At 36.9% G+C, this 22,668-nt stretch overlaps 1 protein-coding gene across 1 annotated transcript in view; it reads right to left on the bottom strand.

Moving 5' to 3' along the window:
- The window catches only part of LOC140137381 (sodium- and chloride-dependent glycine transporter 1-like), a 35,892-nt gene that overhangs the window by 6,678 nt on the left and 6,546 nt on the right, over window positions 1–22,668 (bottom strand). Inside the window, exons 2-10 of the mRNA XM_072159018.1 lie at window positions 16,850–16,997; window positions 13,154–13,285; window positions 11,696–12,065; window positions 9,274–9,406; window positions 8,681–8,815; window positions 8,033–8,136; window positions 7,155–7,279; window positions 3,854–3,966; window positions 3,299–3,427 (exon numbers count right to left, since the gene is read on the bottom strand). Of these exons, the coding sequence (XP_072015119.1) occupies window positions 3,299–3,427; window positions 3,854–3,966; window positions 7,155–7,279; window positions 8,033–8,136; window positions 8,681–8,815; window positions 9,274–9,406; window positions 11,696–12,065; window positions 13,154–13,285; window positions 16,850–16,997 (1,389 nt within the window). The remainder of the gene's footprint in view (window positions 1–3,298; window positions 3,428–3,853; window positions 3,967–7,154; window positions 7,280–8,032; window positions 8,137–8,680; window positions 8,816–9,273; window positions 9,407–11,695; window positions 12,066–13,153; window positions 13,286–16,849; window positions 16,998–22,668) is intronic.

Below are 22,668 nucleotides of genomic sequence, written 5' to 3'. Positions count from 1 at the left end.
TGTCTGTAAAGTAGGTCGTGAAAGTAAACGAAAATAGTGTGAAAATTTCAGTGGCGTAGCTAGGGGTTGTGGCGACCAGGGCTAAGGATACATTATGGCGCCCCTCCACCTCCCACATTCCTGAAACAATTCTCTGCTGAAATTCGCGCGTAGCGCACGCGAAAATTATGACTTTCAGCCCCCTCTAAGGTCGATTCAGCCCCCTCTAAGGGTAGCGTCCAGAGAACGTGCCCCCCTCTTGCCCCCTCCCCCGTCGCTACGCCACTTGATAATTTATAAATACTAGAGGTATACCCGTATGGCCGTATGCTACGGAGCCTTTGACCCTTCAAAACCCACAGTGGAAGACATTGGCTTAATATAGATTTTACCAAGTTCAAGTACATGAATCAGAATGCATCAGAGCTATTTATAGAACACAGGCAGCAAGTGCAATTGTTTATACCATGGTCACTGACTTTTGAAAATGCACATTTTCGCGGATTTTGAGCCCAATCCTTTACCGATCGCAACCAAATGTGATCCCCGCATTCGACCGAAAGTAGCTTAGGACACTCCCCATATTTTCCTTGATCTCTCGTATAAATTACAGCCCAATCGGACCAAGATTAAAAATTGACCTTTGACCTTCGACCTCCGATTTCGACCGAAGGTAGCGTAGGACACTCCCCATATTTTCCTTGATCTCCTGTATGAATTACAGCCCAATCGGACCAAGTTTAAAATTTGACCTTTGACCTTCGACCGCCAATTTCGACCAAAAGTAGCTTAGGACACTCCCCATATTTTCCTTTATCTCCCGTATAAATTACAGCCCAATCGGACCAAGTTTAAAATTTGACCCTTGACCTTCGACCTCCGATTTCGACCGAAGGTAGCGTAGGACACTCCCCGTATTTTCCTTGATCTGCCATATGAATTACAGCCCAATCGGACCAAGTTTAAAATTTGACCTTTGACCTTCGACCTCCGATTTCGACCGAAGGTAGCGTAGGACACTCCCCGTATTTTCCTTGATCTGCCATATGAATTACAGCCCAATCGGACCAAGTTCAAAATTTGACCTTTGACCTTCGACCTCCGATTTCGACCGAAGGTAGCGTAGGACACTTCCCATATTTTCCTTGATCTCCCGTATGAATTACAGCCCAATCGGACCAAGTTTAAAATTTGACCTTTGACCTTCGACCTCCGATTTCGACCGAAGGTAGCTTACGACACTCCCCGTATTTTTCTGCATCCCCCGTGCGAATTTGGCGAGGCTCGGATCAAAACTGACGGAGCCTTTTACCCACATACACACATACATACATACATACATACACGCATACACGCAACATAAGGCAAATTATAGTAAGATGACTAAATGGAATGTGCATTTGAAAATTCGCAATGTGGGCTTTCCCTATACTTAATTCCATACTAAAATGAATGGATTAAGTACAGTACAACTTTCTTATTCAAACCAGGGCCGCTCCACGTGATACTGCTCTGATTAATGACCTTTAAGGGTAGACGAGGTATTGTTGGTCGAAGCAACCTAAAAATTGATTTTCATTATCTAGATCAATATATTATTGCAAAAAAACAACACCGTGATGTTTTGCAAAAGTTCATTCTACAAATCGTATACTTTGCAAACTTGCTTAATTTATTGTTGTAAATGAGTTATGTACGTTTTACAAAAGTGTTGTTTCAGCCCTCTTTACAACGTAACTAAAGAACCGCAGCACCTATAAAAGTATATCTGTGATATTTTCATTCTTCTACACACTCGCTATGAATTGAGCAATGCACTTTTTGCCAAAGCTCACTACCATTCGTAAGATGCTGTGAACTACCAAATCACAACAGTTTAAAATAATTAATAACCTTAAAGCAAAAGGCTCATTAATATGTTTGAGATATTTCCGTTTGGACCCCCCTTTGAGTGTTAGATAGTTTAAAATTCGTTTATAAAGCGAGTCGGAGGGGAGCATTACCTAGCGCTTGTTGCACTCAAATATTAAGAAAAATAAAGCTGACACACAAGAGGAATAGTATCACAAGGCTTGATGTACATGATGTATGGGGTATCATTTCTATCACATGTCATGATTTTTTCGGGAGGAGGAAAACGCAAAACACTTTCGTTTTGATATATACCGTGTGTCGAAAGTCCGTTCCGACTTCCCCTGGAGCATAACCTCAATATGGAAGTACCCCCTCTGTTTATTTGCCTTTGGGCTACTAGCTGCAATGAACCTTAAGGCTCATTGCAGCGAAAAAAATATGTCGGCCGTTGTTCTAGAATTTTAGAGCTAATTTTGTATGTTATGGCAGATTTAAAGGTGTGCAAACCTTGATTTTCAATGGATAAACAACAATAACAGAGGTTTGCAGACTTTCGGAGGTTATCGACCATAAAAAGACAACAACTTCAAATAAATTGCTAAGTGACATTTATATTAATCCAAAACAATAACAAGTAACAAATTAATATCAAATTAATTGTGTAAGTTTAATTTCAAGCATGTTAAAATGGTTTTCTTATGACACACCGTATATTATTGGCCGTAACTTAAAATCAGCAAGACCTATGTAAATATAAACACGATTATTGGCTTCCTTGACTCATTTCCTATAAGGTCAATGTATTACTATCAAGAAATACTAGTACACTGTAGTTTTTAATATGGGTTCTGTCATCCAAATCCCCTTAAGAGATGGGGTATGAAAGTTTGGACAGTAATTTTTGTGGGACATGAGAGCACATCAGACATATCGAATCGTATTCTGAATACGAAGAATGTAATTCTGAAATTCGCGATATAATACATATTTTATGGCAAATGATTAAAAATTGATATTTTTGATATTAAACAGTCCTCGAAGTAAACATAAATCTAATGATATGTACTTAAAGTGTATGTAGCTGGGATGAAAAGCCGACGATCAATTGAAAATTTTGACCTTTGGTATTTAAGACATGTATTTTTCCCCAAAAGACATATTATTTGGTGTTTTAGGAAAAAAATCTTCAATACGAAAGGTCAAAATTGTCAATTTATCGTCGGCTTTTCATCCCAGCTACACTTTAAGTAAATATCATTACATTTAGAAAGTTTACTTCGAGGACTGTTAAATATCAAAAAATTACAAAAATATCAAATTATTTGATATCAAAAGGACATTCCTCGTATTCAGAATTCAATTCGATATGTCTGATGTGCTATTATGTCCAACATAAAATACTGTCGAAACGTTCATACCAGAGCTATTAATGCTCTACAAAACTCAGAATTGAAAACATACTTACTCTGGTGACACAGGTAAAACCCAGAATGCAAAGTATTGTGCAGAAAGCAGTTGTTATATATGATTTGCGATGGCGAAGTTTTGGAAACATGTCGGTAACGGCTGTCACCAATATCTCCATTTGAACAAACTTTTACAGAAAACAGAGAAACGACAATTATGAGCATGGTGAATAATAATTAATATTCAATTAGAGACCGATTGGTTGTAATTATTATAGTCTAAAAATGTAACGGATTTTACTGACTTACTGACATAAATGTTCTTGATGAGTGACTGTGGCTTTCTTTACACTGGCTGCCATTTACCATTGATATTTTGTTTTTTATTGTCATCAAGTTTGAATCAAGTAAGTTTACAGGTTGTGGGAGTGAATGTAATGTTTAAAAACTCTGAAAGGCTACTGTAAAACTAAAGATAATTGTATTTGCAATACAACTATTTCAATCGCCGGTTTACAATTGTTGATAAATTTAGCTGCCATGGTATACACGAACAATTTGAAATTTGTTTTGAAGTTTCATAATGGTCTGTACTTCATGTACTTGTTACGTACCTGACTATCAAGCCCAAGAATAAGTAGCATGAAGAAGAAACATATCGACCAGAAGGGGCCATAAGGCATGCGTGCAACAGCTTCGGGGTACGCCATAAAAGCCAAACCAAACCCTGCAGTGACAAAAGAGAACACATGTTGTTGTTTCATTTTTGACAGAATAATGCGACTTGTGGGGGATTACGATTTCTTACACAATCGCTAACTTCTGCTATGTGTATTGGGTTATCAAAGTTGAAATCCACACCCCCTATCTATTGAAGACGCGATATCCATATTTTACGCAGGGAGGATATATTTCAAATGAAGTCACTCATTTGAAATTCACACTCCCTGTGTGGAAGATTAAGGGAAGGGGTATGAACGTTTGGACAGTATTTATTGTGGGACATTAGAGCACATCAGACATATCAAATTGCATTCTGAATACGAAGAATGTCCTCCTGATATCAAATAATTTTGATTTTTTGAAATTCGCAATGTAATACCCATTTTATGGCAAATCATTAAAAATTGATATTTTGATATTTAACAGTACTCGAAGTAAACTTTATAAATCTGATGATATGTACTTAAAGTGTATGTGGGTGGGATGAAAAGCCGACGATCAACTAAAAATTTTGACCTTTCGTATTGAAGATATGGATTTTTTTCCCAAAACACCAAAAAAAATAGGTCTTTTTGGGAAAAAAATCCATATCTTCAATATGAAAGGTCAAAATTTTCAATTGATCGTCGGCTTTTCCTCCCAGCTACATACACTTTAAGAATATATTATTAAATTTATAAAATTTTCTTCGAGGACTGTTATATATCAAAAATGTGAAAAATATCAACTTTTAATAATTTGTCATAAAATTTGTATTATATCGTGAATTTCAAAAAATGAAAAATATTTGATATCAGAAAGACATTCTTCGTATTCAGAATGCAATTCGATATGTCTGATGGGCTCTAATGTCCCTCAAAAAATACTGTCGAAACCCCCAAAACGCTCATTCCAGATCCCTTAAAGGTGAACCTCATTGAAAATAAAGTTATATATCAATGGAAAGCTTATGATGCCAGGAAGCAGAAAAGAATATTTTTTATTTGCCTAACGCACCAGGATAGACATAATCTCCATGCAAAGATTGGATATTGGCACCCCCCCTAAATTACAAAACGAAATCGTTCAAATTGGGCGCTTTCGATGATGACGTCAACACAGGGACACACAGTTACTTCCGGGTTTGATTGTAAACACAATGTCCATGCATTACTGTGGCATGCATCGGGCCAATGCACGAACTCAGTCATTGCCAACTTACTTTACATGAAAAATATCTTCAATAAAATAAGAATAACATGAAGGAAACATCATGATCAAATCAAGAATGAAGTTCCTGAATAAAGTGTGTGGATTAAAAAATGGGAAAAGTGCTGGCCGGGGTGATTTGGGATAGGCCATGCCATCCACGATATGCAGGGAATATTACAGTAAAGCACGAAGAGCGAAGATTCGCCGAAGAACCGGAATGAAAACAGATTGCAAAAAAATAACTGCTAGTGCTACCAGTTCAGATCGTCACACCAAGTTGAGATGAACTTATCACAATGAGAAAATGAAGGAATAGAATAAAGTACATGTACGTTTTTTTTTTATTATTTCTTAACTTTACAACCGGTCATGTATGATAGGCAAACTCGTAGATACATACGGGAGCTTACGGGGCGGTGAACACACTCAGTCGCCGAGTGTTCCGTATCCGCGACTGTACGTACTGTACTTGCAGACAAAATGACCGATTTGATATTCACATTCTGATATTTCCAACTTATTGCTACTTCATCAGCAAAATTTATTCCTGTAGATGTTCCAAATATAAGGGAACGATTGATCAAATCTGCTGAAACACGGCGCAACTTGAACTTATGCTACCGGAGAGACGTTCTAAGCGAGTCGCTGTGTTTGCCCACCTTGATCAGCGCGGCTGCCTGTAATTTCTTCAGCATAAAAGCAGCAATTTACGCATCGTGTTCGGTAATCCATAAAACATGAATGTTTCACTTTTTCAGTACACTGATGGTAGTATCATTAAAAGAATCGTGACACAAGTGACAATATTTTAATTTTATTCAGATTTCAGAATTCCATCAAATAACGGTCTACTAAGCCTAAATTGTATTTATTTTATAATAAAGTATCTGTTTCTTTCAATCGTGATTGTGTGGAAAGAATGTACCGGGAGAATGTATTACCGCAATGCGCTATAATATGAAAACCTTTATGGGCTGGATTTGACGAAATCGGCGGTTTTTTTTAAATTACTACAAGACGATATTTTTAAAAATCAGATATTTTTAAATGAATCAAGAATAGGGAATGTCACAAACAAGTTATTTAATTTGTTATTCGATCATGTTTATTCAGTCCATGACATGAACGGTATACGGTAGCAGCAATCATTTGCGCATGGAATTGATCCCAGCGCGAAATTCAAACTCAATTACCCAGTTATACCCAGCCAGTTATGACTGATTTTGTCAAAAATTTACGGAACATTTTCGTGTTGACAATAATTCTATTATTTCTAATACATATAGAAGGAATCAGCAACTTGAAGATTCTTCTTATTTCAAGCTTTATTGTGAAAATCAGACTTGCCGGGCAGCTTGCAAAGTACAGGAAGCAAGTCTTGTTTACATGTTTCCGAGTAGGATCACGTGACTGCGAACCCTGAGCTTACGTCACGAGCATTCTCAAGGTCAAAGACGATTGATTTGGGTGCTTTTTGGGCGCCTTAAAAAGACCAAAAATTCATTCATTTTTTAATTTTTCAGCTTTATTGGCCATCAAAAAAAATCGGAAAAAATTATTTTTAATATCCTGATATCATAAGCTTTCCATTGATATATAAATTTATTTTCAATGAGGTTCACCTTTAAGGTCATGTCTTCACATAAACTTCCACCAAGACACATCTGCCATAAAATACTATGGGACTATAATGGGAGTGTGCAGACCGAATACAAGCTATCCACCTCCCTATTGAAATGAAGTATCACCTATGTTATTTTCCTGTCGATACTTTGTTTTGACTTTAAAAGTTTTTCAGGCGATTTTCAACCAGAATCCAAGAAAGACCCTTGATTTTGACTGTTCGCAGCTTCAAAAGTCTCCATTTTACTTGTTCGCAGCTCCGTCAGCTCCCAAAGACCCACCACCTCAAAATTCCGGGGGCACATACCCACCAAAATTGTTGTGCCCCCCGGGAATTAACCTATCCCTAAATGGATCCAGTAAGGGCTGAGATCTTACCTTGTGACACTACATTGTCGACCTCTTTCCCAGTGATATGTGCCATATAACCAATGATAGAAAAGATGACAACCCCAGCAAATACACTGGTCAGACTATTCGCGATCGCAATCGATAATGAGTCTCTGAAACAAAAGGTGAGTAATCCATAATTAAGACCTGAGCGCAAGAAGACCGTAAGTCCACTTGGCCCCTCAACATGCATACACTAAAGTTACGTATAGTTTCTTAGGGTTTTATAATGTTTGATACATGTTCCAGGGTGAAAACATCATGAAAGGTTGTGAAAGATTTGTTTTGGCCCCTGAACATGTATACAACATTACCAAACTATACGCAACTTTAGTGTATACATGTTGAGGGGCCAAGAGGACTTTAATACGGTCTTCTTGCGCTCAGGTCTTCATATGTATTTATCATGTTTCTTATTGTTATAGTTGCAGAAGATATAGGTCGTTCCAGATGTTGCACTGTTTTTGTAGGTAAGGTGGAATTCCTTGATAAGCGTGGTAGGGCCGTCATGTTAATTTTACAGGATCAGTGTCAATTGCTGTCAATGTCGGATTCACACATTGACTGAATGTTCATGGACTGATGTACTTTACTATAATGCAGTCCGGCAACTAATGGCCGGTACATTCGCTGTCGGACTGGTAAGATTGCAAAAATGACATGCTTTTAGCGATATTATTTATAATTTTAGGTGAATAGAAGTTCCTGTGGTTCTTCTTACCGTTGCTGCTGGGCAGGTTATTGCCAACAATTCCTATAATCCTGGTTTCGCAAACCCATTATGAACTGCGATGACTGAAAAGCACAACATGCACAATAACCGTATATACCAAAAATATTAAACAGAGTTTTACATTTTGCCGTACCTATAGCAGTTGTGATGGAATTTGTTATATGACGACAGCGTTGCAAGTCCACCCGAAGCCACACCGAGAGAATAAAATATTTGTACCGCAGCATCCAACCACACCTGCATAAAAAACACGAACTTACGTTACACTTCTGTATTCAGCAATAAAATTAAAACGATAGTTTTACCCCACCCATTCGCTATAGTGGAGCAGGCAAACAGGACAGAGGCTCACTTAGTTTCAAGTTTGAAAATCTTATAGCTGCACCTCGGACCACTCTTGTATTCTAATCAGTGATGACCTCCATATGTTTCTGCTCAATGGCATGAGGTCTATGATTTCAGGCATTCACTAGAAGAAGTTTTGGATGAGAAAACGGACATTGTGGTGAGAAACGGCCAAAATGGTTAGAATTTAATTTTCTCATTCTTTTGGATGAGAAAATAATAATGTTTATTTTGAGCTCAGCGGGGATTAGTAATTCTCACAAGTTTTAATAAGACAATAATGATTGACACACACACCAGGAAGTTTCTCATCCAAAAGAATGAGAAAATTTAAATTCTAACCATTTTGGCCGTTTCTCATCAAAATGTCCGTTTTCTCATCTAAAACTTCCTCTAATGATTATTACTACATCACATGATCACAGTATATACTCACCCGTGCATTTAACAGATAATGCCATCTTGGTACAACGAAGAACTTGATTCCTTCTAAGGCACCTGGAAGCGTAATTCCTCGGGTGAAAAGAATGGCTAGAATGAGATATGGGAAGGTTGCCGTGAAGTATACCACCTGTCAATAGAGACAACAAGAAATAAGAAATGATAAGGGCTGGTTCAAAATAATGATGATTTTGTTTTGGTTTTTTGACGACCTATTATTAAATTAAATGTGCTAACTTAGGTAACTCCATGATCAGCCTTATCACGGCGGTTTGAAGACAAACATAAAATATTACTCATTTATTACGTTTCTTGAAACAGTATGTAGGAGTTTCTTGAAGGTGCCAACTGTTTGTGCATCTTTGATATAAGATGGTAATGAATTCCACTGATTGGGACATGACAGAAATATGAAGAATAAAGAATGACCTATGTGTTCTGGGATTATATCAAACAAGAATTTGTTTAAAAAGGACTCTTTCCAAACAATAGGCTGAGGTTCTATTCAAAAGGGAAACATTTCACCCGAGCTAGTTCGAATCGATTGAACAACGAACAATCTCTGACTTAATATTTTTGTAGTTGTACCTTGCCGATGGAGTCGATTCCTTTTACCATACAGGCCCACGCAACAACCCACGCTACGATTAGACATAGTACAAGTTGCCATACCAGACCACCAGTGTCGTTCATTGAATTTGTTTCCTGTAATACCTGATACCTAATGATTATGGCAAAGGTTACAAAACAAGAAAAATCACATGTTTCTCAAATTTACAATGCGCGTTGGTCAAAAAATAGATTGATGTAAAATAGTTTTTAGGAAAACCGTTTGCATTATAAAAGCAAAATTCAAATAAAAATGTATGAATTATGTGAATTTAACAACTATTTTGTTGGTGCTAATACATTGAGCTACCCCTGATTCCAGAAAAATACCGCATTATTTTTTTTTGGAATTAAAAAATATTGTTTTGTTTTGCCAAATGAAATCCTTTAGTAACGAGCGTAGTTCTAACTGGCCAAAAAAAGTCATATTAGTCAAATTTTTATATTGGTGCAATTTGAGGGAAATTAGGCCAAAAACATGCAATTTTCTTACATGGCACAAGACAAAGTTCATAATTTTAATATTTTAAGTTATTTTTGATAACTGGTTATTTTCAAAAAGTTGAATGCATAACTTGTACAAGTCTTTTTGGCCCTTATTTTCAAAAAATTGAACAAATATTAGAATTGGGCTTAATATTGCAAGTTAGAACTAACTAAAGGATAAGGAGATGGCTACGTTTTATTTCGCAAAACAAGTTAATATTTATTTAAACCAAAAACAATAGTGCAGTATGTTTCTGGAATAGGAAGTACAATGTTAGAATGCTGTAAATTACCTTTAAAACATAAGAAAGATTATATATTAAGTAGAAAAAAATGTTTTCTGACAACTTTTCATCATGAAATAAAAGGGATAACTCATATTATTTGGTTAAAGTAATTAGATTTGAAATACTAGTATATGCAAATAGCGCCCTCAGTTTTCCCACAGATATACAGTATCTACTATACCAAAATAACCAGCGAAGTGTGTGTGTGTGTCTGTCTGTCTGTCTGTCCGGCTATGCGTTTCGCCATGCTGCGACGCATCAATCCGATATTTCGGATATGTGATGCGATCAAGCAAAATCAGTCGGAACTCGGCAATATTGATTTTGAGATATAGCCAAACAAAGCGAATATTTCCTTTTGTTTCCTCTTGTTTTGGAAACACTTTAATTGCTAATATCTGTGGAACTGATTGTCCAATTTCAATGGGTTTTTCTGCAAAAGCAGCTTTGTAAATGCTATTTAGTAGCCTATAAGAAACTGAAAATTTAATATTTCCGAGTTCCGACTGATTATGCTTGATCGCATCACATATGGATAGGTATCGGGAAAAGCATGTTGACCGAGTGGTTTTGAAGGTTATCGGAGGTCAAGGTCAAAGGTCAAAATTTCAAACTTTGTCCGATCTGGACCAAACTTGGTGGCTGGAGTCCTTGATACAAGGGGAACATATGCGCAAAATAAAATCGAGGTCAACCGAGGTCAAAGGTGATGATGGAGGGGTCAAATTTCAAACTTTGTCCGATCGGGCTCAAACTTGGTGGGTAGAATCCTTGATACGAGGGGAATATATGCGTGAAAATAAAATTGAGGTCAACCGAGTTCAAAGGTCATTACGGAGGGGGTCAAATTTCAAACTTTGTCCGATCGGGTTCAAACTTGGTGGGTAGAATCCTTGATACGAGGGGAATATATGCGCGAAATAAAATTGAGGTCGACCAAGGTCAAAGGTCATCATTGAGGGTTCAAATTTCAAACTTGGAATCCTTGATATGAGGGGAATATTATGTGTGAAATAAAAGCGCGGTCAACCAAGGTCAAAGGTCATCATGGTGGGTTCAAATTGCAATTTTTGTCCGATTGGGCTCAAACTTGGTGCATGGAATCCTGGATATGAGGGGAACACGTAAAAATATAATTGAGGTCATCCGAGGTCAAAGGTCATCCAGCGGCTACATTTTAAACTTCGTCTGATTTGGCTTAAACTTGGTGAAAGTAATTCTCCATATTACGGGAACATGAACAAAATCAAACGGAGGTCACTCGAGGGTAAAGGTCATATGTGGTCAGTATGCCCAATTGGGCTTAAAAGTGGTAAAAAGAATCCTCGATATGATGGGAACATGTCAAAAAGTCAAAAGGGGTCATCAGTGGTCAAATAGCATCGCTATCAGTTACTCTCACAGCTACGGGTGAACTAGTATAGAATAAAAATAATCACCAAAATTCAGAAACAGACAATTCATTTGATAAAGAAAGGAAAATCTATGTCAAAAGTAGCTGAAACATATCTATACTTATGTAGGAAACCTGCTGGTATTGCTCGGGTCTAGAATTGAAAATTATATGATATTTTGTTAAAATGTAAAAAAAATCACATCAAACTACCGTGACCAGATGTAAAAGTTACCTCCAGTATTCCTCACTAGGTGTGACTCTGACGCCTCTCAACGGATCTTCATACAGTGATAAGTTATATCCATCTACCGTATCCGTATCATTTATGCTGTATGGATCGTAAGTTATATTGTACATAGCAAGTTGGTCGTCGGTAAGCGATTGCAATGGTACACAGGAGCTATTCATTGCAATGATTCCCCCGGCAGCTAAACAGTCTTTAGGAAGATCGGAGCACAGGGCTGTGTTAAAGCTATGATTGCATCCGACCCATGGTAACACACGGGTAAACGAGACGAACAGGTAATAAAAGGCATACATGATAACTATATTGTAACTTATACTACCGTAGGCGCCTATTAGAAGTTGACCAAAACTCATACCTGTTAAGGAGGAAGTATGCAGAGAATGTTATTAAAAGGATAAACGATACTGGTGACTTTTTATTGATGTAGCTGTGCAAGAATTCTCCACAACTTTTCAAACATTGCGGTCAAATGCATTTCGTGGTGCCCATCATTAGATGAAGAGTCAAATGCATTCATGATTACTATCATTATATGAAGGGCGTTGTATTACATCTGTCTCTTTACAACTTTTAACTGATGACGGCTCTTTTCAGAGCCATCGATTTAATTTAAACAAAACAACGCTATCGTCAAAGCTTTATGCATCACATAATTTGGCGACGATAAAACAGTTGAATGCAGATATATTCAATTGTAGACTGCATGTATATTGATTATAGTGAATAAGTAGTTCAGTAATGAATAGTACCGTTCATATCTTTAACAATAACCCTCAATATATTCAATGATGTTTTGTTTCATAATTCGTTACTTTTTGTTCTCATTTTGTATAACTATGTCTATTTTTCTACTATAATTATTATATTTATGAAAACATGTAGAATATAGACATTCAATGTTGTCAGCAATGTATTTAGTTTGCCATTTCTCAGTGTACTTCGGTTATATTTATAAATGCGCTTTTATAAATACGCACGTGACCACCTCCGCGCTGCCATAACAGCTGATTTGACAGTAAGTCTCGAAGTGACCTTCTACATAGCGAGTGGTCTTTCTATACATTTGAATATAAAGGCGGAAGAACACGAGACTGTTGCGTAGTAAAATTGTCTATTTTGTTCAACTTTGTGATTATATTGTAAACGTTTCCGTCGTTGAATATTTTTTTCGTCGTCAAATGTTGTTTTTGACAACATATTACAAATTCGGAATTACAAAATGTGTTATAATTTTGCAATTCAATTAATACTTACATTTGATGATATTTATCTACAGAGTTCCTATCCCTTTCTGTATAGTGGTCAATGCATGGGGATTTGGTCACGCTTGCTGGTCTTGGTATGTCGTGCCCATGGGTCACGTGTGTATTTATAAAAGCGCATTTATAAATATAATCGAAGTACACTGCCTCTATAGACAGAAAACTGCAGAAATCAACTCACCTCGTATAAGTGGCATGACTCTCCAGCATGTAACAGTTCCTTCACTACAGTATTGACCCTGTGCAAGCTCCATGAAGAAGAGTGGCAGACCTGCTAGGGCCAGCATTATGCCATATGGGATCAAGAATGCACCTGCAAATGATAATACATAGAAATGAATGCATGTACCAATCAGGTTCTTTACTTCTTCTTTTAAAATAAATCATGTGAGACATTATTCATTTGGAATTACATTTAGGAGCCACTTACATTAATTGTGCGTATTTTAACGTATTGTGAAATTTTGACTCTCATTCCCTGTCCCATTCCAGTTGTCCTTTTCAAGGCAAGTGCATTATACTCGTGCATAATAATAACAACAACAACAACAACAACAACAACAACAACAATAACAATAACAATAATAATAATAATAATAATATTAATAAACATTGGAAAACAACAAACCAAGCATTTGGCCTTGCAGCTTGACATTATAAGAACAATTCCTTCATTTGCCCGGCTAACATGACTAAGCTTAGGGTATGAACAGCTAGCGAATAAAATGGACCGAACAAAATGGGGTTATAACATGAAGGATCGACCCAAAATGGACCGAACATAATATTTAAGGGTTATCAAGAGAGTAAGTCGTGGTTTTGGATTACAGTGGGATGTTGTTTGTAAAATACATAGCCATCAGAAATGGACAAACTCAGATCGCGTGGACGCCAACTAAATTTGCAGTTCAGAAAATAGGAGATTTTGGATTTGAACCCGAGACCTTCGGGTAGAGAAACACGTGATTAACCACTAAACCAAAAAACTGTAAGCTGTGAGACACGCGATTGTAATCTTTGATGAATAAATCGATACAAATGTATTGAATGGTTGTGTATGAAGCCAAATCAGCCATAAATCTCTAAGGTCATGAAGGTCCGATTTCTAGAAGCTTGGCTAGTGGGAGCCTTCCCAAGCCATCAGGTTTAAGCACAATATTAGTCATGGTCATATATACATGATGCAGTCATGTCTACAGTAGAATTCATCTCGACCTTTGCAGGACTTAACCCCATTAAAAGCTATTAAACCAAGATAACACTCATTGAAACAGCTCAACTGATTAAATCGGATCTTCTCTGGTTGTGCACAAGTGACTGTTTTCATGTGCGATATCGCAATAAAGATGGTATTCATAGCTTCAGTTGGGTAACCGATTATAAAGGAAACGAAAGGAAACAATGTTATGTGTGGCTTTGTTCACGAAATCAGACAATGTCGTGCTTTTTGTAAACCAGCATTCTTGAAAATGAGCAACATAATGATTTTTGACTTAACACGGTTTAGAAATAATTTCTTCATATTTTTGGTGTTATCTGTCGTTTACATATCCTTCCTAAAACACCAAAGTACGAGTATTTCCAAACATCTAAATTTGCTAAAAATTTAGGACATGTTACAAAACTATATTGTCTAGAATTTTAGAAGAGTACTTTTAATATTGGCCGGTTATTTTTCACACAGCGACGTTAACTAGGCAATGTACTATTACCTATAACATTAACTAAAACACCAAAGTACGAATATTTCCAAACATCTAAATTAGCTAAAAATTTAGGACATGTTAAAAACTATATTTTCTAGAACTTTAGAAGAGTACTTTTAATATTGGCCGGTTATTTTTCACACAGCGACGTTAACTAGTCATATCCCCATACTGTTAACGTAGGGCTATTTGTAAAGGTCACGCGTCAATGGGAAAGAGCACTGTGTATTGTGTATAGGAAAACGGACAGTAACTGCAGTATGACCAGCGTTTACAATTTCACATCATACATCACATAGAAAGATAAATCAATAAAATGGATCCACTTGCTGCCGGTTTAGGAAGCTTAGCTTCATAAGCCTGCTGGATTACAGTGGGCTTAGGAAGGCTGACCACTAGCCAAGCTTCGAGTAATCAGACCTAAATAATTGGTACAGAAACCAAAAATATAACTAGATAAACAAATGTGTCACCTGTTTAGCCAAAATATGATGTTGTTACCCATTCTTCAAAATAAATTGCATCTTTGGTGCTGATCCAATCTGCTTTTTGTTGTGTCTCCCATAGCCGACGTAGACACAGGAATAAACGTAATAAGAGTATTCAAATTGCAGATGCAGCGTTACTGACACAGGATGACACGGTAAGCTTAAAACGCATTGAAAACGTCAAAATGCATATGTGACCCATCATATCGAAACACGGCAGTTGTCGTCAAAAATGAACTTGTAGGTTTCTTTGCCAAGCTAGAGGACTGCTTTTAAGCTTTAAAATGACACCTCTTCCATCAATGTTGCATGTAGAATGGTGATTTTATGTGACAAATAGAGTTCAAATTCCTTATTATTTTCTTTATTTATCGAGGCCCTTTTTCTTTATTATCTTTAAATGTGGTTTTCCGACAACTGCCGTGTTTCGATGTGATGGGTCACATATGTGATGCGATCAAGCAAAATCAGTCGGAACTCGGAAATATACATTTTTTAGATTCTTGTAGGATAGTAAAAACATATACAAAGCTGTATTTTGCAGAAAACCCCATTGAAATTGAACAACCAGTTCCAAAGATATGAACAATAAAGAGTTTCCAAAACAAGATGAAACAAAAGGAAATATATCCTTTGTTTGGCTATATCTCAAAATCAATATTTCCGAGTTCGGACTGATTTTGCTTGATCGCATAACATATGCATTCACAACTCATGAATGAATCACCAAAAGTATCAAATTTGGGAAAAAATAGTTATGGAAGAACTTTCTATTGTTCGAATCCACAAAGAACAATAAAACTTTGTTCGTTTATTGATTTAGGATAACTTAGCTAATGAAGAACATAAATGATTCACAGCATAGTTTTAAAACATTTTTTATACTATATGTTGGAGGTTAAATGTACTTTATATTTGACCATGTCTAATCGTAAATGTCATTTTTTATTTTCATCACACCGGGAGTAGGACCTAATTATGGATACTGCAGTTACTGTCCGTTTTCCTATACACAATAAACAGTGCTCTCACCATTGACGTGTGACCTCTACAAATAGTGTATGTTAGAAGTATAGACCATTGCCTAGTTAACGTCACTGTGTGAAAAATAACCGGCCAATATTACAAAAAGTATTCTCTGAAATTCTAGAAAATATAGTTTTGTAACATGTCCTAAATTTTTAGCTAATTTAGGTGTTTGGAAATATTCGCACTTTGGTGTTTTAGGAAGGATATGTAAACGACAGATAACACCAAAAATATGAAGAAATTATTTCTATACCGTGTTAAGTCTGCAACCATTATGTTTCTCATTTTCAAGACTGCTGCTTAGCAATATGCACACTATTGTCTCATTTCGTAAACAAAGGGCCACGAGTATTGTTACCTTGCGTTTGTTTATAATCGGTTACCCAACTGAAACTATAATACCAGCTCATTGCAATACCGCACAGGTAAAACAGAAACATGTGTAGTGTGGATTTAACCAGAGAAGATCTGATTTAACATAGTTGAGCTGTTTTCAATGAGTGTTATCTTGGTTTAATAGCTTTTAATGGGGTTTAAGTCCTGCAAAGGTCGTGGTGAATTCTATTGTAGACATGACTGCATTATGGTGAAGTTATGTTAATAGGCATTAAAGTGTGTTGTTTTGAAATGACGATTCGGGAATGCTAGACCCACCTCCTCCATTTCTGTAAGCCAGATATGGAAAACGCCACACATTTCCCAAACCAACTACAGCACCCAGTGTTGCCAGAACGAACTGGATTGGGTTCGCCCAGTTGCCACGTTCCACGTTCTCGTCGCTTGGTTTTTGTTCGTCCTCCTCCTGTGAAGAAAGCAGCAGACATTACACTATACAGTAAAGAAATATATGTCATGTGATCAAGCAAAATCAGTCGGAAGATTTCAGATATAGCAAAACGAAGACAATAATTTCTTTTGTTGCATACTGCTTTGGAAACAACTGTCCATATTTATCTTTGGAACTAAATGTTCGATTTCAATGGCGTTTTCTGCAAAATGTAGCTTTGCAAATGTATTAAATTAACAGCTACACATTTGTCAAAAAATAGTGTTGTGTATAAACTGTATAGTAAACATGGTAAAGGAATATACGAATATTACTAGTTCATCATAATTCGCTAAGAACACGGCATAGTGCGGAATAACAGTTTGCTATAAATAACGTGACCTATTTTACATGAAATGTCAAAAATGGCAAACTGATTATCGTTTTCCGCTTTTTGTTTAGAGTATGTTATCAGATTATGGAATCTTGGGACCACCCGAGAACAAAAGAGGTTATTATTTATATTTAAAAAAACGTCTTTCGAAGTAGAATGTTTATTGCATGGTTCATGTTCTTGTGATCTTTCCAGTATGTTTGACAATGGTCATGAGATAAAATGGTTGAAAGGAACATCAGTCTCTGACTCTGACAAAGAACATGATGAACTCATACGTATCAGTGCCAAAATGACGTACAAAAAGGAACTGTGCTCAGGAACGAAGAACATCGGAGCAAAGAATGTATTTCCATGAATTCAAAAACATGGAATCGTGATATAATTCGACTTTCGGTGTCAGATTGCATACTATTATATAGTGAGCCAAACTTGTCTAATTTTAATGGTGCAGTTCATCCGGGAGTTCATTAACCTCAGCTGATGATTAATGGAGTGTTCATAAAAACGCGTAGGGTGGCAATAATTATGAGGTGGGTGGGGGTGTGTGTGTGGGGGGGCAACAAAATGTAAGTCCCAAATTAAAAATGGGATCGCATTTTGTACATCCATAGGCAATCATTTTCAAATTATGTTTAAAAAAAAAATCATCATAGCCAAATTAGTGTAAAAAATGTTACAATTTCGAAGGATTCGTAAGTAATATATTATTTGATAAAATTATTCTGGGAGCCGGGTTTTTTTTACCAAAATTTACCTTCATTATGATTTTACTGAGTTTTGCACACTTTTTCTATAAACATTACTGGAGACCCAAAATGCATAAAGTTATTGTAAAAAAACCCAAATTTTTGTATGCTTTGTATATATTTGTCCAGTCTTTGGGATCCCGTTTATGACATAAAAATTTGTCTTAAAAGGAACAAAAAGAAATCATCCTGGGAGCTAGGCAGAAGCAAAACTTTCCACCTGGAAGTTTTGCACAGTACCTCATAGGGGATGGTGAAATTAAGGGTGGTGCAATAATTATGTGTACGGTACGCCTGATGTAAAATATAGGTGGCTAAGTATTTCTTGGTATAAACTCGGAGGGGGCTAAGCATGTTTTGGCAGGTCAAAAGGTGGGTCCAATCGATTTTTTGGCACAGATTTAGGACCTACATTAGGCCTGTGTCTTAAACAGGACGATAGAAAACAGTAGGAAAATGTTCAAATGTACAAAATGTCCTTCTCATTGAGTTGCGAACGCAGAGGTGGCACAAGGGGGGGGGGGCATGGGGGCATGGGGGGGGTGGCAAAGTGAATTTCTGAGGGGGTCGACAAATTTTGCTCAAAATTGCCGCAAAAAGTGGAAATTTATGTAATTTTAGGGTTTTTCCCCTCAAAACTGGGGGGGGGGGGTAGAAAAATATTTTGGGGGAAAATGCCCCTTGTCCCCCCTCCCCGTAGCACCGCCACTGTGTGCTCGTTACACATTACTACACAATTTGGGTTTCTTGGCACGTCCAAAGAGGGTCAAGATATTTTTGGCAGATAATGTTGAGAATTCACCCTGGTAAGTAATTGTTACATAGCATCTAAGATCTCTTGGCATGATCAGATACAGATTATTAAAGTATGTGATCTTTCAATAAACGAGGTTGCATACTAGTAAAAGCTATATGAAACATTGTTTACACCATTGGAATGTCAACACTTACAAGAAGATAATGATTAATGTTCAGCCAAACATTTTTGATTGACATAAATAATAAAAAAAATTGACATGAAGATTATGTATCTTGTTTCAGGACCTAGTACTGGTCTATTTTGCCTAATAGTATATTTGGTTAACGTTTATGAATTAACTTCAGTTTATGTTTGGGTTTGCGGGGGTGGGTGGGTGTGGGTGTGGGGGTGGGTGTGGGGTGGGTGCGTGTGTGTTTTCTCAGATGCCGTTTTCCCCGTTTACCGGTACATGGGTGAGGGAGCGTATCACATCGTCATCATCCCTATATCTTCGTGTCAAAAATTGCCGTGATAGTACGGCGAATCCTCTCGTTTTTCAAAAGCTACGCATGGCGATTTTGTTCGAGATAGGCCGAGCGACTCAGGCTAAGCATACCATTTACATGATATGAGATATCACACAGAGCATGCCGCATAGTTTCTATTCTACGATTTGTGGGCGCACACCACTAAATAATCTTCCCATTGAAACACGTGAGGCCTTTTGGGCTCGTTTAAAAAAAAATTATGATGACCAGTCGATTGCAAATCGATGAAAGTTTAACATATGTTTCAATGTATGGGGGTCCTTCCACCTCGTTTTCCCGCTACGAGGCCGCGAACAGCGCCCTCACTGTTTTTGACATGCTCTCAAGACTGCCATAGGGCCTGCACTTTGGCTCGACATTTGAAAGGGGCGTGAATTCATTTTTGAATACGCCCCTATTATAATTAGGTAATACTCGACTCACACACATTCCCTATATTAATATGTATACATGTACCACATATAGTCAATCTGTCTGCTTTATCTGTATTGTGCCCCTTCTTAAGCAAATACGGTAGTTAAACACGATTTCATCAAACATTATAACAATAGCTCTTTTACAGTGTGCAATCATCCCGGGCAATAATTGGGCAATAATAGAGGATGTGCGTGAAATTATTGATTGGCTCCATACAAAGGAATTGAACCGGTGTCCTTCACCGTAATCATGGCACAATGCAGTGCATTCAATCAAACGTTGTCGTCAACCTATTTGATCGTATTTGTGCATTTGTTATGTGTGTGAGACGAGCTGTTGCGGTAGATTGCAATAGCTTGTAATCATGCTTTTGTTGAATGAATTTGAGTACTCCGCCATATTTACGGTATGATACGTCATAATCTAGGTGATTATTTGCATTGGATATCTTGAATACGCTGGTGAGGTTGTGTAATAATCGGATTATTGCTATAACAGTAGGTGAATACAAGTTTTGAATATATCGCGTTGCAAAGCCCCATTCAGTGATCCCAGCGAAAGTGAAAAAAAAAATCAAATTGTTACTTTTATAAAAATTTTAATGAAAAAATTGGCACAAAACCCAAGAAAACGGCAGTATTGACGAAGTTGAAGCCCCATTCAAATACATGTAGCTAATTTATATATACTGTCAGTATATAAATTACAGATTCACGTAAATGCATTATTTTTGTCTTAAATAGGCCTGCACGGCTTAGGGCTGAACCACTAGCAGAAGACACCAAGTTGATGTTTTATGACCTTTGACATTCTTTTGTGGCGAGTGACATGGTCAGTTCAATTCACGCCGAGTGTCCTTGACAGGTTTAACTCTGCTTCGGTGGTCATGAAAGAATTCAAAAGATAACCTCTGCCCCAACAATCCCAAGCAATTGTCTGAAACTGCTCTTCGGATGATGTATCATAAGAACTCAGTCGTCAAATGATGATAGTCATATAATGACCAAAAGATTATTACTGACTATATCATTGAAGACTGAGTTCCGCAGTCTTGTACAAAATCTGAATTTTGATGATTTTTACGATCGTCCGGATGAAAAAAAATCACTGAATGGGCCGTTAGTTCCCTCCTCTCCCAGAGGATGATTTAAGCACTTCCCACCACGCCGCTGTGTTGACTTGCGGTTAGCACCGCTGTGTGAGTGAACATGACACCACTGCTCGCACATTGCATTGACGGACATGGTTAAATTTGAATTTGGACTGATATATTTACAATAAAAACGCATTCACAATGCTGGTCGATTTCACATTTTATGGTACCTACAGAAGGGGTGAATTATCCTTCATACATATATCACTTTAGATCTGAAATCGACTAAGTAATAATGACACACGCACAATTCTTAAACAACATCTTTTGCACAGAATTCAATGGGATTTGAAAAGTAAAGTGGCAGTTGAAACTCTGGTGATAACACGTTTGCAGTGCACAATGGGGCTTCCTTAAATCATCCTCTGCTCCTCTCCTTACACTGGCAATATGGATCAAAGAAAAATAAAGAAAAAAATAAAGAAAACAAGAAAAAAAAAAGACAAAGAAAAGAAACAATAAAAGAAATACAAATATGAAAAGTTCGAACAATATTTGGTTTATAAAATTAATGTGACCGTGATGAGGCTCGAACTCACCACCTTCCGATTTAAAGTTCGAAGCGCTAGTGTACCAAATTCTGATGCCTTACCAAGTGAGCTGTGCTCCTGAGATACGAAATAAAAATAAAATAATACACTGTATACCTGCTTGTGTCGGTAATTGATTTGCTCAAATTCCATAATGGTACAGTGCAACAGAGCAAAAATGCCCAAAATTTAAAAGCTATATAATTTATGACCACTATACACTACACATAAAAATACTAATACAAGGGAATTTCAACGTAAGAATCCAAACAATTAAGTACCAACATGCACAGCTTTGTCCTTATATCACATTTGGGTTTTAACAAAATGTTATCAAACCTCTTCTGTGATTGGCAGCTGCACAAGGCATCTCTTTGATAGCTGATCATGGCCATCCATTCAGCAAGTGGCTACTAACTGACCTTGACAGGCTTGAATGAGCACTGTCATCTGCTACAAAACCATCACACTCTAGGACCTGGAGCACAGTACTTTGATAATGGAGTGAAAGACTATTATTATTGATTAGGCGCGGATTTTAAAAGTACAGCTCCTATGGAATAGAATGTTTGGAATCATGTAACTAAAGTACTAAATGCATTCTGCAAAATGCGCTCTGACCAATTTATAAAGCATTTCATTAGCTTTAATTTGACATATTGTACGACATATTTGGAATTATGGTAAATCATTAAATAAAATATTTATTAATTAATCAATTATGTCAATTAATTAAAAATTTAATGCAAATATGCATATTTTCTCTGACAGAATTGTAGGATTTGACAAGAGCCATCTTTCTTGTAAGTTTGATTCTTATAACATACCGGTATCGTATTGCGTCCCGTTATAGTTGCAGAAAAAAAATACGCGTGCAGGACACACATACGCACACACCCCCACACATACCCCACCCAGAGGATCGTACCGTTTTACAATCTTATAACATTCATTGGCGCTAGTAGTAGTAAATTTCAATTTTCGTTGCTTTACCTCACTTGTTCTGCTCAAAATTAAAAGGGGACATATCTAGCTGACAGTAAAAGCTTACATTTTATGGAAATTATGTTTAACTATTTGCTTAAACAGCACAAAACAGATAAAGCAGACAAATTTACTATACATAGGCCTATACATGTATGGTATCATGCCAGGGACTGTTTAAGAATATAACATT

Source organism: Amphiura filiformis, chromosome 17 (assembly GCF_039555335.1).
Source record: "Amphiura filiformis chromosome 17, Afil_fr2py, whole genome shotgun sequence".
Classification (NCBI taxonomy): domain Eukaryota; kingdom Metazoa; phylum Echinodermata; class Ophiuroidea; order Amphilepidida; family Amphiuridae; genus Amphiura; species Amphiura filiformis.
This window is presented reverse-complemented; position numbering and strand designations above follow the sequence as displayed.